At 34.5% G+C, this 15,392-nt stretch overlaps 1 protein-coding gene across 3 annotated transcripts in view; it reads right to left on the reverse strand.

Annotated features, from left to right (window-relative positions):
• LOC149776599 (ferric reductase SjCytb561-like) overlaps positions 1–15,392 on the reverse strand; it is a 39,546-nt gene that overhangs the window by 20,502 nt on the left and 3,652 nt on the right. For 2 of the 3 annotated variants that reach the window (XM_089941088.1, XM_089941089.1), the window contains one exon: positions 931–1,157. In XM_089941088.1, the coding sequence (XP_089797214.1) occupies positions 931–1,147 (217 nt within the window). In that variant the 5' untranslated portion in view covers positions 1,148–1,157. Of the gene's footprint in view, positions 1–930; positions 1,158–3,667; positions 3,823–15,392 lie in introns of those variants that run through there. The other variant, XM_089941087.1, reaches the window with a different exon arrangement.

Genomic DNA, 15,392 nt, shown 5'->3' on the forward strand with positions numbered 1-15,392 from the left:
TAAAGTGGCAAAATTTGGTACACATAAGTTAAACATTTATTTTATGGGACATATAAAATTCTAAACTGTATTCTTTCCAATACAATTATTTTAACTGGCGACTGGCATGCAGATCTTTGATTATTTAATTTTCAAATAGGAAACACATTCTCTGTATTTTCACACAATTCTATCAATTCAGTTTCTTCAAACTCCTGGACATAAATTTTTACTTATATATATACACACACATCAAACATAATATACAATTTAATTAGGATATTTCAATTTAGTTTCTTAATATGGAAGGGCTCTATGTAGAAAATGATGGGATTACTGCAGTATTTTAATTTAATTTATACTTATTTAGAATCCAAAAACATACTTACGGAATGTCCACTACAGTCAGTACAAGTTCTGACATTTTGTGTATATTTGTGTGTCCCCCTTTCTTATGGTAAAGATTCAGATACATGTACATTGTTTCTTAGAAATCAAGCAAAAATCAATGATAAAGGGCATGTTTATATCAAATGCATATTAAAACCTATCTTTATTGCCTGAAATATGTTAAAAATAAATATTTCCCCATGTGTATGTATGTATGTATGTATGTATATATATATATATATATATATATATATATATATATATATATATATATATATATATATATATATATCTATATGTATGTATATATATATATATATATATATATATATATATATATATATATATATATATATATATCTAAGCATGTATGTAAAAAACAGTATGTATGTGTGTGTATATATATATATATATATATATATATATATATATATATATATATATATATATATATATATATATATATATAAGCATGTATGTAAAAACCAGTATGTATGTATATATATCCATGCATGTATTTTCTGACATGTGACATGACAGGATAATAGATTGGCGACATACCATCTGTATACAGAAAGATCATCCCTATCACCATAAACACAGGGTGGTAATTGAATTCTAATTTGGGCTCAGTCTGCCAGGCAAAACCCTCATGAAAGTGACCCATCCATACTGCCACCAGGATGACTGCAGCAAGTCCAAGACCCTGGATGACAAGGACTAGAAATGTGAAGAAACCCAGACCGGCTGGTGGCTCAGGCTTGTTAAAGTTCTCCATACTGGTGTACCTGGAAAGGGACATAATTTCATCATCACTGCTTGTAATTATGTGTTTACATGCTGCATAAATCTGTATACAGATGAATTTTCTCTATTTGCTTTTCTGGCATCAGTTTATTCAGAAAACTGCCTTTATATGATGCAAGAAATGGAATGACTATTTACAAGCCATTTAAACATTTTTCCATTTATCCAACAAATATAAATTTTATCCAACATTTTTGGCATTATTAATTTGTGTTCATGTATGTAAAAATAAACTGCACAAAAAAGGCTTTCTTTTCCTGTACTATATTTAATTTCACAAGGCAAATGCTCAACATTAGGTTCCAAAGGTCAGGTAAGCTAACCCATTTTCTACAAAATCATCATCACTAAAAATGAACCAGCATTACAGTTGTGTAAAATTAACAAAGCAAAGGCACACACTGGATCAGAAACTCAGAAAATTAGGGCTTGGCGTGACTTATGATGTTAGCAAACTTCACAAACACCTATGTGTCATGAATAGATCTATAATGTTATGTGTATCTATAACTTGTTTTATACAGCTATGCATATGTAATAAGAAACAAGTCCTCAATGAAAAATGGCAACAGGAAAATATTTCCTTATGTGGCTAAGTACATACATGTCTCCATATTACATACACTACAGGGGCCCCGAGTGGCTGAGTGGTCTAAAGCGCTCTCCATTACGGATCACTGCCATCTCACCTCTGTCTGCGTGAGTTCGAGTCTAGGATTCGGCTAATGTGGGTATGTGAGAAAGCTTGCCAGTAGCTTCTCGTGGGTCGGTGGTTCTTCCCGGGGTTTTCCTGGGTTCTTCCTCCACCATTAATACTGGCCACCATGTATAGCCTATTGTGTGCTGAAAAATGGCATTAAACCCCACAACAACAACAACAACATACACTACAAAATACATATAAAGAAAGGAATGTGCTAAACAGATGGTAAGGACACATGAGTGTTATACTATGAAAAATAAAAATGATTTACAATGTCTTTGGATGTCCAGTTAATTATACGTCATTGTCCCTGCAAGTTTTTACTGTACAACCAAATTAAATATACGATGTCTCTGGATGGCCTTCCTGCACAGCCCAATTAACTATATAATATGAGAAAGTATGTTTTCTCAACGATGACAAGAATATATAATAGTAAAAACTGTATATTGAAATCTCTTTGGAACTATGACATTAATTTAAATTCTCATATTATTAGTAGATGGAACAAATTACTCTTTAAATGTGCCATTTAATGTCATTCTTAACAATGCATAGCACAATTAATTGTTGTAGATGGATATGTATACTTGTATGTATGATATATATGTTCTTTATGTTTACAATGTTTTTACTTTATAATTATATTTAATTTAGAGGTATGGACTTTGTAGTCTGAAATAAAGAATTCTTATCTTATCTTATCCTAATGTCCCATCATTCTTTATTACAAGTGCAGAGCATCACAACCTCTAACAACCACAAAAAAAACAAAAGTGTCATTACCAAACCAGCAGACTGCCATATTATACACAGTGTTTAAAACACAGTAACACAATAAACAATGGGCAATCATTATTCCTAAATAAAGAAATTGTCCATAGCAGCAACTGAATTTTGCAGAGCACTAATCTCTGGCACTCAGGTGGACCTTGATGCTGTGCACAATGACTATTGTACAAATCAATAATGTCCTGACCTAGTATTCAGCAAACAGAGGGTGTCACTAACATCTGACTCACAGTCCTCAAGGCTATGACTACTTGCAGTGTTATATACATCACACTATACGGATGAAAATCATTTCTCAAAGGAAAATATTAACATACTGGTATCAATATTAAAAAGACTGAATAGAACAAGAATAAGTGACATTTACAGGCATTCAAAAGGTTAAGTTAGGAGGGGTCAAGACTCAAAGTTCATTTGGCCAAAATGAAAATTGCATGTACAGATGTGAAGAAGATTACCTACTCTCACCCACCCCCAGTCCAAAAACTCTACTTGATTTATAAAGTACCTTTCATGGAAGAACCTGAAACAATAAAGATTTGTACTTTGCATTTTTCCTGGATAAATAATTATTATTAAAAAGTGTCATTTAAAATTTTTTTAAAGTGTCATTTAAAAATTCTGATGTACACATAATAAGATCTAATAAGAACTTTTAGAAATCCAAACAATGGTTTTAAATATGCTATAATGACACTGTGCATGTTTAATTCTTAAAAATACCTGCCAACAAGTTGGTCTTTGGTTTGAAATGCTCAATTAAAAGATAAATCATGGACAAGAAATCTTTTCCATTGCAAAACTTCTTTATCAATGCAGCTGTATATTTATAAACCAATCATTCTGTCTGAAGCAAATGAAAAACTTGGCAAAAAGCTGTGACAACCTTCAGAATGACTTCATTGTGACCAGATTCCTCAAACATCTGTACCATATGTTGCTCAACAAAAAAGTCTACATATAGATATTTGAACAGATCTAATGACAATCATTTACCCTTCCCGTGGAGCTGCCTGCATATTCGTCCTAACTCCTCCTATCTGGGGGCAACAGCTACTGTAGCTCTCTACACAACTTCTGGATAAGTCACCCTACAAGCACCTGTAACCTTGAATGCAGCAGTTGACAATGCAGAATAAATTATAACACTGTGTAGAAAACTGAGAGATAATCCACACAGTTCAAGCCTATCATGTAGCTGACAGTCAAATCTGCTATGGAATATTGATTTTCTGACTCTGCTCTCTTGCTGATGGTGGTGTGCCCATTATTTCCATTTCTACAGAATTACACATCACTAAGAAACAATATTACAGCTTGGACACAGTATGATTTATGTGGTCAATTACTTCCACCCACACCTAATCGTGTCAGGCAGTCCTGCAGAATCATGGTTATCAGACTTCTGCATGCACTGTCTGGTCTAGTGATGGATTTATATAATTTAGCTGTTCAAGTTAGAATAATTGGCTGTATGCACAGTCGAAATAGTACATGAGCTGTCTGAATTAAAAGCTGCAGGCCATTTGACACTTTGGTCATTTATTATATTAATAAAAATGTTCAGTTTTATAACAGGCCTAAATATGTAAGGTGTTAAAATTGTTCAAGGCGCTTAAAGATTTACTGAGTAAATTACTCTCCCTCCATACCCACTATGGCCAAGTGGTCTAAAGCACTCACCGTTTCGGATCACTGCCATCTCACCTCTGTCTGATTGGGTTCGAGTCCAAGGCTCGGCCAGCGTGGGTACGTGGGAAAGCCTGCCAGTAGCTTCTCGTGGGTCGGTGGTTCTTCCCTGGGTTTTCCAGGGTTCTTCCTCCACCAGTTATACTGGCCGCCATGTATAGCCTATATTGTGCTGAAAAATGGTGTTAAACCCTAGAACAACAACAGCATTGTTTTACTATTACCAGTATAAATAAAGTGTTCTTGCATGGTGTGGAAAATCACTTCAATAAATGCTAAAAATATAGTTTTTAAATGTTTGAAGTCATGTTAGGAAGAATGTGAAGTCTCAGCTTTCACTTGGTCACTCGAGGCCCCTGTAAAACAATGCACCTAAGTCACAAAATATGCAAAACATTTCCTGCATGACACAAGTAACTGACACCATTGTTCCAAAACATTTACTACATGACACAAGTAACTAACACAATTGTTCCACAACATTTCAGATAATCATCAAGTATGTACAGGGCACTAATGACTGAAACTGTTCAGTTTGTAGAAGTTGTATATTTCATATTAATACATTAACCCCTGGAGGTTTCTGTTGTTTTCGTCTGAAATTCAAGTAGGAAACACATTTTGAAAGCTATTTCTGAATACATCCAAAAACACCAACTTCCAGGTGATCTTCCAATAACATATTGCCTAGTTGTGTTAGAAACATTGTTTTTCATTGGCTGTTTGGCTCATGCATGTTGTTGTTGTAGGGTTCAACGCCATTTTTCAGCACAAGATAGGCTATACATGGCGGCCAGTATAATTGGTGGAAGAAGAACCCTGGAAAACCCTGGGAAGAACCACCGACCCACGAGAAGCTACTGGCAGGCTTTCTCACATTCCAACGTTAGCCGAGCCTGAGACTTGAACTCACGCAGACAGAGGTGAGATGGCAGTGATCCGTAACAGTGAGTGCTTTAGACCACTCGGGGCCCTGGCTCATGCATGAGCAAAAGGGTAAGAGTTTTTTGTTAGTTTATTTTTTGCTTAATGGACCCATTATTTTCGTATTGAGACCACTCTTTATTCCAAATGCCCATCCTACTTTTTGCAAAGGTTCATCTGTTTGCAGTTCATACAGTTTGCATTAGATCCGAGACCAAAAAGTCTAAAATCCGGGCACATAATTAGATTCTGACCACGGGCGAAGTTTAGGTAGAACAAAATTGGGTCAAAAAAATAGGTTTTTCCCTCTGTATTTTGTAGTGCAACTATAAATTCCAGAATATTTGGTATCATTGTAGAGCTAGATGTGTCTACCTTTCTATATTACCAACCACTTTAGTGTATCATACATGACCTTGACGCTACAGAGCTCAGCAGTAGGCTACTACCTCCTGCCACTTAAACTCATCACCAGGGGTTAATGTGTTAAATAACACAGGAAAAGAAACAAGAAAAATGAATAATAACTACCATTATTTGGGGAAAAAATGGTCCATCATAGGATGCAATAACTGTTACTAAAATAAACACCACCACCTTCTACTTCCTCTTTCCCCACAATGACTTCCCCTTCCCATGGTAACATCTATTTCCATGATTTTATAATGAAACAAATATATACAGTTTCAAATGAATTTAACATACATGTAGTAAAGCACAATTTGTGCTGCATTGGAAAACTCAAGTTGAGCAGACTAAACACTGTTAAATTTAGGGGTTTAAACTTCAGTAAGAGAGCAAAGCAATCCAACAAGGATTCAAGTTCTAAACTATAAATTTATTGTAATAAAATAAAAAAATCAAACAAAGTAAAAGAATTAAAAAATAACCTAGTATTCTAATAATCCTGAAATATTCTATCAATTTCTAACTAACAGGTAATCCAGAAACTGTTCTAAGGTAATCTGAATGGAGCCTGTAGAGTGCTAACGTGCTACTGTGATAACAAAACCGAATTCAACAGAATTATTTATCAAAAATATTTTTGTTTCAATGTAATCTCATGAATTTAGACTATCAGTGAAGTCCTGAAAGGTTTCAATAATCTGATAGAAATCAGATATTCAAATCCTTGCATATTATTTACATATTATTATATGCTAATTTTTGTCTCTGTTAAGAATCATGCAATATTTTATGATTTGCACACCTTCATACTGCACTCTCATGCACAACACGTGTGCCCATTAGTAGTATAGCTTATCTGGAACTACTTTATAAACAAATCATGCACACTCATGTAGTAGACACTTTATGTTTTGGTTGATGAAATTTGTTTCTGAATGAACTAAAGCTGCACATAATAGTGCTTTTCAATATTCCACATTAACTTTTTTTTTTATACAATATTTCAGACTTAGGCTAGCGATAGATGCCAGACAGGTCATAAAACTGCATGGGTCCCTACAAATAGCATGCAAGTGATAAGGCAAAAATGAGTCTTCTTTAGCTGGTAATAAGAATGGCCAAAAATATACTTAGAGTTTTACATCCTGAATTTCCTCAAAATGTATTTTCTTAGTTTTGCAAATCTGAATTACATGAACTATGTCATGGGTTCCCAAGCATGATTACACATTTTGAAACAATCCTGTAATTTTGACTACTTTCTAAGTGCAATAACATCCTCCTTACTACTTTTAAAATGAAATGAACTTTATATTCCATGGTGTCTTTTTGATAATTACAATTGAAAGAGTTCATATTTTTCCTACATTATTATTCCAAACATTCAATGACAGAACAGAAACACACACGCAGATGAGTCAACATGCTGATCCCCAGATGCACAAATCAGATGTTACTTTGTATAGAATTGACACAGATAAATCCACTCCAGAATCATGAAATTTAGTGGAATCGACAAAAAGACCAAAAACTATTCATTCCAGACCAAATGGAAAAGTTGTTGCAATGCGCATTCATTCACAATATGATTGTAAATTTCAATTTAAAGTAGACCAACATGACAATTTCTTTTGAAAGTGATGTCGACTGCATGACTAAGTTCAAATTTAGCTGGGTGGAGTTATGTGTGCATTAAAATTGTTGTTGTGTACTGATGAATCTGTGCTTGTGTATTTAGTTTACAATACAGCATAAATTCAGTTACTTTGTTTCTTGTAGTGTGCTTTTGTTGATATAATTATGCCTTACATTGAATAAGAAAATGAGCATATAATAAAATGGTTAACTGCATTTGTATGGGAAAATATGAACCCATTTTGTCGGATGGATATACTACACTCCCAAGGTCATGCTGTACATATATCCGAAAAAACTTATTCATATTTTCCCATACAAATGCAGCAACCTATTAATCCTAATGTACTGACTGTTAAAATCACTCTGCTATATCCAACGAACATACTATCAATGAATTACAAGTTCTTCTCTCAATGACTCTTACAATAAAAAATTAGGCTGTGTATAACTGAAATAATAAACTACGTGCTTGCATCTTCATTATATAGGATCCTTTTACATTTCAAATAAACATCTCTGATTCAGAACAATCTTGATGAATTAACTCTTTTTATTTCAACATAATTCAAACAGTTGTAAATAAAAGTCCTGTTGTGTCCTTCAAATCTCACTGAACCAATCAAATGCTAGAACACACATGCCAGGGCAATAGCACTTTGATTTCCCATCCTTATTTATGTAACTTGCAATCAATAATCACATCATCTTGACCTCATTCAGTTATTTCACCTTAGAGTGACCTTGTGAATGGATTTTACTACATAGTACTGACCATTTAATTAAACAATATAAAATATAATTTCATAGTCTTAAACAACTAACACAAAAATTATATTATAAATATAGATACATAGATATAGATACATAATTCTGTAAAACCTTCCTCCTTAAAAGAAATGCAAAATTTATACATAAACTTTCTTCTATGAAATGTCAAACATACATTTAATTGATACTGCATTAAAAAAATGAATTATACAATCATGTATGCAAATGATGCAATACTATACTTTTTTGCACATGGAAATATATCTGCAATTAAATTTTATTTTCCACTAATGTGCCTGACTTTGATTTTAAATGATTGCAACATCAGACTCCATCATAACAATCTTTGATTCTTATTCATTTTATTCATGAAAGACGACTGGAGAAGGAGTTGTACTAACATATACTTCAAAGTGCTGCAAGGCATTCAAAAGAATCATTCTCTATGTTGTAGTAATTTCTCTAGTGCTTATTCAATTTCCTTGAAAAGTAGTACACAGGATGATCCACACCATCAATGTCTTCCAGTAACAGTACTCCACCAACGTCCATGCTACTTGCATCTACAGACATTTTGAATGCTTTAGTGAAATCTGGAACTGATAGAACAGGTGCACTTTTGAGTATCGCCCTTAACTTATCAAACGCCTCTTGACATTTGTCTGACCAGTAAAACTTGGTCTTCTTACTCAGCAAAATGGTCAGGGGTTCAACAATCATGGAAAAAAATAGAATAAAATTTCTAATAATAACCAGCCATACTCAAAAATTGCATTAGCTGCCTCTTACTGATAGGCACAGGGGGCTCAGAAACAGCCTTAACCTGAACTTCTATAGGTTTTATTTAACCATGTCCCAAAACATGTCTGTTCTTTCTAGGTGTTGTTGTAGATGATGACATCATTGATGCAAGCATCACAATTTCCTATTCCATCTGGAGTCACGAATGCTGAAATTTCTTTTGCTCTCTCCAAAAGCGGAATTTGCCAGAATCCCTTCAAGAGGTCAGACTTTGTTATGTACTTGGCATTTCCAATCCTGTCAATGCAGTTATTGATTCTAGGAATTGGAAGCGAATCTGTCTTAGTAACACTGTTTTCTCTTCTGTAATCAGTACACATACAGAAAGTCTCATCTTGTTTTGGCACTAGGATACAAGATGAACTCCAGTCACTTTTAGTTGGTTTGATTAAGTCATCTTCCAGCAAATACTGAATTTCTTTCTTCAGATAGTCTCACTTGAGAGGGAGGGATGTTGCTGTACAAGTGTTGAATTCACTATTTCAACATCATGGAAAATCTTGTTTGTGTCACAAAATCTGTAAATAATTGTTCATATTGTTTGATTAGCTAATCCAGTTCATTCAACTCTTGCAGCAGCCAGTGTGAAAGTTTCTGGTCCAGACTGTCCAAAACTTCAGAATTGCAAAAGATTAGTCACTTCAAAGTCACCACTATCCGATTTCTCATTTTCATAAAAATCCTCAATGTGTGTGACGGAACTGCTAAATTAACTTAATAATATTTCTTACTACATACTCCTAACATGTTAAAATTATTCCTATCTTGCCAACCAGGAGTATGGATATTGTTCTTGAAGTTGCTCACTTTCTTCATAACATTATATGTACCAAAATACAAAGTTTGTAGAGAATCTTGAACAGATTCTTCAACAGGAAACAACAACAACTAAATACCTTTGTCTGTTTCTTTACCCATAACTCAATGAAGGCCAAGACTGTAAAAACCAAAACTTCACCAAAGGTAACAACTAAGGCCACAGTTTCAATATTCCTAAAAGGAACAGATTCTAGAAAACTTGATGCAAACATAATCATCGACAAGAATCTGATGCCTAAACTTGGTCTTAGGTAAGGGGCCAACACTATACTATTGAATGGTTCATCAAACACAGGAATAGGTGACAGATGATGTCTGGGTACCTTCTGATTGGGTTTTCCTACTATTTGACAAATATGCCAAGATCTACAAAACCTAGAAACATCACTTAGATTTAAGATCTTATGATAAGTCTAATTTACTCCTAAATGATCAGACAACAGCTTTTCATGAACCAGACTAAGAATTCCTTGTTTATACGATATAAGAATCACAATGTAATAGTTAATTGATCACTTGACGCCAGCAGCTACCTTAGGTGACATCCATTTCCTCATAAGAACACCATTCCTGCTCGTGTGGCTTCAGTTTCACTTATAGCCCCCACAAACAAACAGATCTCTCAGTTTTCTTCATGTAAGACAACTAGTGATCATCTTTTGTCACCCTGATTTGATTTTACAGATCTCTCTGTCTTCTTCAGGTAAGACAACTAGTGATCGTCTTTCGTCACCCTGATTTGATTTAACAGATCTCTCAGTCTTCTTCATGTAAGACAACTAGTGATCATCTTTCGTCACCCTGATTTAACAGATCTCTCAGTCTTCTTCATGTAAGACAACTAGTGATCGTCTTTCGTCACCCTGATTTGATTTAACAGATCTCTCAGTCTTCTTCATGTAAGACAACTAGTGATCATCTTTCGTCACCCTGATTTAACAGATCTCTCAGTCTTCTTCATGTAAGACAACTAGTGATCATCTTTCGTCACCCTGATTTGATTTAACAGATCTATCTGTCTTCTTCAGGTAAGACAACTAGTGATTGTCTTTCGTCACCCTGATTTGATTTAACAGATCTCTCAGTCTTCTTCATGTAAGACAACTAGTGATCATCTTTCGTCACCCTGATTTAACAGATCTCTCAGTCTTCTTCATGTAAGACAACTAGTGATCGTCTTTCATCACCCTGATTTGATTTAACAGATCTCTCAGTCTTCTTCATGTAAGACAACTAGTGATCGTCTTTCGTCACCCTGATTTGATTTAACAGATCTCTCAGTCTTCTTCATGTAAGACAACTAGTGATCGTCTTTCGTCACCCTGATTTGATTTAACAGATCTCTCAGTCTTCTTCATGTAAGACAACTAGTGATCGTCTTTCGTCACCCTGATTTGATTTAACAGAATGTGTAGCCAAAAGAGTATCACTGTGATCAATACTTCCTGACTGACCAAAACTAGAAACAAAAGTGACCTCATGAAAAGCCTGACTCAAAAAGGCATCTGCTAAAGGAATAACATCCTGTTCAACAATATCATTCTCAAGATTTTGTTTTGCCATAGTTCCTGCAACTGTGTAAGTTGGATATAAACCAGGGATTTCTACTTCAATAGGATCAACTTGGCAATCCATACAAGGCCTGTCAGTTACAAGTGGATTAACCATGACCTTACATTGAGTTGGGTCATTACCTTGTAACAAATGAATATCCTGACTGGGCAAAGATGTTTGTGCTTCATTAAACACCAGTCCCAAAATTAAGTCTGATGACAAATTAACACAATGGGGAGGAATATTAACATTCCACAATCTACCCGCTGTATTAGAGCACTTTCACTGGAAGAAGACTTCTCAGAAAAGAACAAAGTGTTTAATAAACTCTTAGAAGCTTCTGTGTCTTCTAATATCTTGCTTAGAGTAGCCTAACCTAAATCACAAACAAGTGATTTTAAGTCACTAACAAGTGATAATGAGTCACTAACAAGTGATATCGAGTCACTAACAAGTGATTTTTAATCACCAACAATTGGGTCACTAACAAGTGATACTGAACCCTTTGACATGAATGTTTCATAAATCACCATAACAAAATCAGACTGGGATTAGCTAGCCACCATACAACTATCTGTTTCAATACATGACCATGAGCTCTTGAAAGCAAGGGCATCTGCAACTGCTCCATTATAATTCTGTTGCCTATATTTCATCCTTTAGCAATCAGAAATACATACCTCTTACAATAAGTGCATGTTGGACAAGATATGGTTTTCTGATCCATCTTACCAGAAATTTGATTTTTCATAGTTTTATCAGTGTGAGGTTTGTAAGTATTCAAATGAGACTGAATCGGTTTCTTTGCTGACACCTGCTGAGATGAAGATTTATTACAGATGGAACCTTGTGAATCAATGAGAAATCATCAGCTGTACTAGCCTTTCAACTCCTTTCTCATGAATGCAGTTTTTAGCACTACTATTAACATGATTATCCAACTCTCTGCATCAGCTTAAGCTGAGGTCTTATGAACTTTAAATCCAGAAATTTAATTCCTCCAACCATTCCCTTTCCCAATCTTTAATGGTCTGGCAACTCGTAACATGTTAAAGAAGCTAATGCCTCAGAAAGATCTTATTTTCTGGCAAGCTCAATAATCATTTTTCAAACAGTCTAACTGCTCCTGGGTAGGAGTTGAAATGAAGATCTCCACTTCAGACGACATTGTAAAAACTTGTTGATTTCACTGAAGATTTATAAAATTTGAAATAATACTTGTGGTTTTAAAAATTCTGAAACTATGGGAATTTAAATTTCAAAAACAAAGTTTTCTGAAATATTTTAGCAAAATTTGTATACTGGACGACCCTCAATTTTCTGTTATGAGTCTATGCTCTTAAATTAAATAAATTAATTTATTTCCCTAAAATACAAAGCGAAAATGAGAAAAAAAAAAGAGCTTATGATATTGCAAATTAAATCCCAAAATAATCAGTGAATTATAGACACAAGTCCTAATAATGAAAAGTCCTGAATACAACTCAGTTCAAATCCCTAATAGATCCAAAACTGAAGTCAATGACATGTCTGTGATAGCTACTTAAGTGCTGATGTGTTGACAGTCTCTTGTTGAATCACAGAAATATTATTCCAGGTTTGAATTTGGTATACATTCCAGTGAATGTCTTTATCCAAGAATTTTATCAGAGCACTTTTGTATTTCCAGAGAAACTAATCACTTGAATTCAATAATTTGAAGAAAATAATATTCAGCCAAAACTGGTCACAACACAATACAACTTAAAGTGCTAGATGTTAAAGCATGAATGACCAAATCCTCACACTCACAAGATTATATAGTTCTCTATTTGACCTCAGGTCACAATTAGCATTTTATAAAACGCAATATTACCTATGGAAAATAACCTTCTAGAATGATCTAATGAGCCTTGTTAACTTACAACACAATAATCTGTAAAATTAACTTTGGAATCTCTAAAACCCTGACTCAAATCAACATATTTACTCCTTCTTGTTTACCTGAATAATAATCCTGATATTAAGCTTATACACAAAGAGAATAATTTACCTATGTGATACTTGTTGACTCAATGCAATTTTTAAAAAATGGTCAATCAGGTCAAGCAGATATGAACTCAATTTTGGACAAGGTCAAGTCCAGCATACAATGTTACATTACAATATCACATAATGACATAGATATTTAAAAAAATTTAAACTAACAAATAAACAAATATATATATATATATATATATATATATATATATATATATATATATATATATATATATATATATATATAGATAGATAGATAGATAGATAGACACACATAGAAGTCCTTCATAGATAACTTTGGTTCTTTCTACTGGTATTCACAGGAATTTTTAAACTTTTAACACATTTACATAATAAAGTCACCCCTCACACTCATTGTTAATGTGTAACATAGCATATATAAAGGGGAATAAACAATAAAACAAAATAAACCATATTACAGATCTCAGTCATGATGGATAAGTTTTGAAGTGTGATATTCAAGCAGCAAAGAGACTTTGGCTCTTGTGTGGAAAGAAAACCTATTGCCTGAAACATCACCTAAGAGGCCCTTACCGAGAAAGCATGTTGCAAAGGAGAAGTGTCATCTAAAAGATGCAAACCGAGAAAGCATGTTGCAAAGGAGAAGTGTCATCTAAAAGATGCAAACCGAGAAAGCATGTTGCAAAGGAGTGTCATCTAAAAGATGCAATCCAAGAAAGCATGTTGCAAAGGAGTGTTATCTAAAAGATGCAAACCGAGAAAGCATGTTGCAAAGGAGGAGTGTCATCTAAAAGATGCAAACTGAGAAAGCATGTTGCAAAGGAGTTGTGTCATCTAAAAGAAGCAAACCAAGAAAGCATGTTGCAAAGGAGTGTCATCTAAAAGATGCAATCCAAGAAAACATGTTGCAAAGGAGGAATGTCATGTAAAAGATGCAAACCGAGAAAGCATGTTGCAAAGGAGGAATGTCATCTAAAAGATGCAAACCGAGAAAGCATGTTGCAAAGGAGAAGTGTCATCTAAAAGATGCAAACCGAGAAAGCATGTTGCAAAGGAGTGTCATATAAAAGATGCAATCCAAGAAAACATGTTGCAAAGGAGGAATGTCATCTAAAAGAAAATGAACCAGCTGCAAAACAAACATGAAACTGGAGAACCCAGCCAGGAGAGAGATCATGCCTGCAAAAATGATGTCAAGTGAGGGAATTACAAGTGTTTAACATTAACGAAAAAGGAAGACATGGAATTAGAGCAGCTGCATGGCATTTCTAAATCACAAAATCTATGACAATATCATAATTAACATGGATGAAACTACAATATACCTTGATCTCATTTCCAGATGAACTGTCAATAAGATGGGGGTTAGAAGTGTGAGACTGATGCAGAAGAAAAGCATCTAACTTTAGTCCTTGCAATTTCTGTAGCTGGAGATGTGTTGCCTCTGATGATAAGTTTTAAGAGGGAGGTAAAAGACATTCAGGCATCATAATGATGAATTGCACATATGCAGGAGAAGGGCTGAATTGATGAGTTGATGATGCTGCAGTGGATCAAAGAGCTTTAACTCGAGTACATAGGAAAGGAATGATCTCTTTTAACAATAGATTCATTCTGGGTGCATATTACAGGTGCTGCAGAAAAGTGAGAAGGGGTGCCTGCAGTTTTTCCATGTGGCTGCATCTCCAAGCTGCAGCCACTAGACATCAGTGTTAATAAACCCGATGAGTCTAACATGAGGATAAGCTGGACAAATTTTATTTGTAAAGCATCAGAGGGCCTTTACAAGGAAAATGACAGTATGTCTCATATTAAGAGTGCAGACAATCAAACAGTTGTGGACTGGATTGTGAAAGCAGTCGAATTGCTTCAGGATACGCCAGATCTGATACGAAAATCATTTAAAGCAAGTGGTACATGTATTGACAATAACTTGAATGGACGTGAGGACACTATCATAAGAATTACTGAAAGTGATGAAAATGGCAGCAACAGAGTCAGGATAATGTAACTGGGTGGGATATGATGCATGGTGCCCCAGTGCTAGACATAACTATAAAATGCCACGCTGTAGACATAGCGATATGACAGAATTTTGTTTAAAGCTACATTACAAATC

This window comes from Sinohyriopsis cumingii, chromosome 18 (genome assembly GCF_028554795.1).
Source record: "Sinohyriopsis cumingii isolate HCF-2022 chromosome 18, ASM2855479v2, whole genome shotgun sequence".
Lineage (NCBI taxonomy): Eukaryota > Metazoa > Mollusca > Bivalvia > Unionida > Unionidae > Sinohyriopsis > Sinohyriopsis cumingii.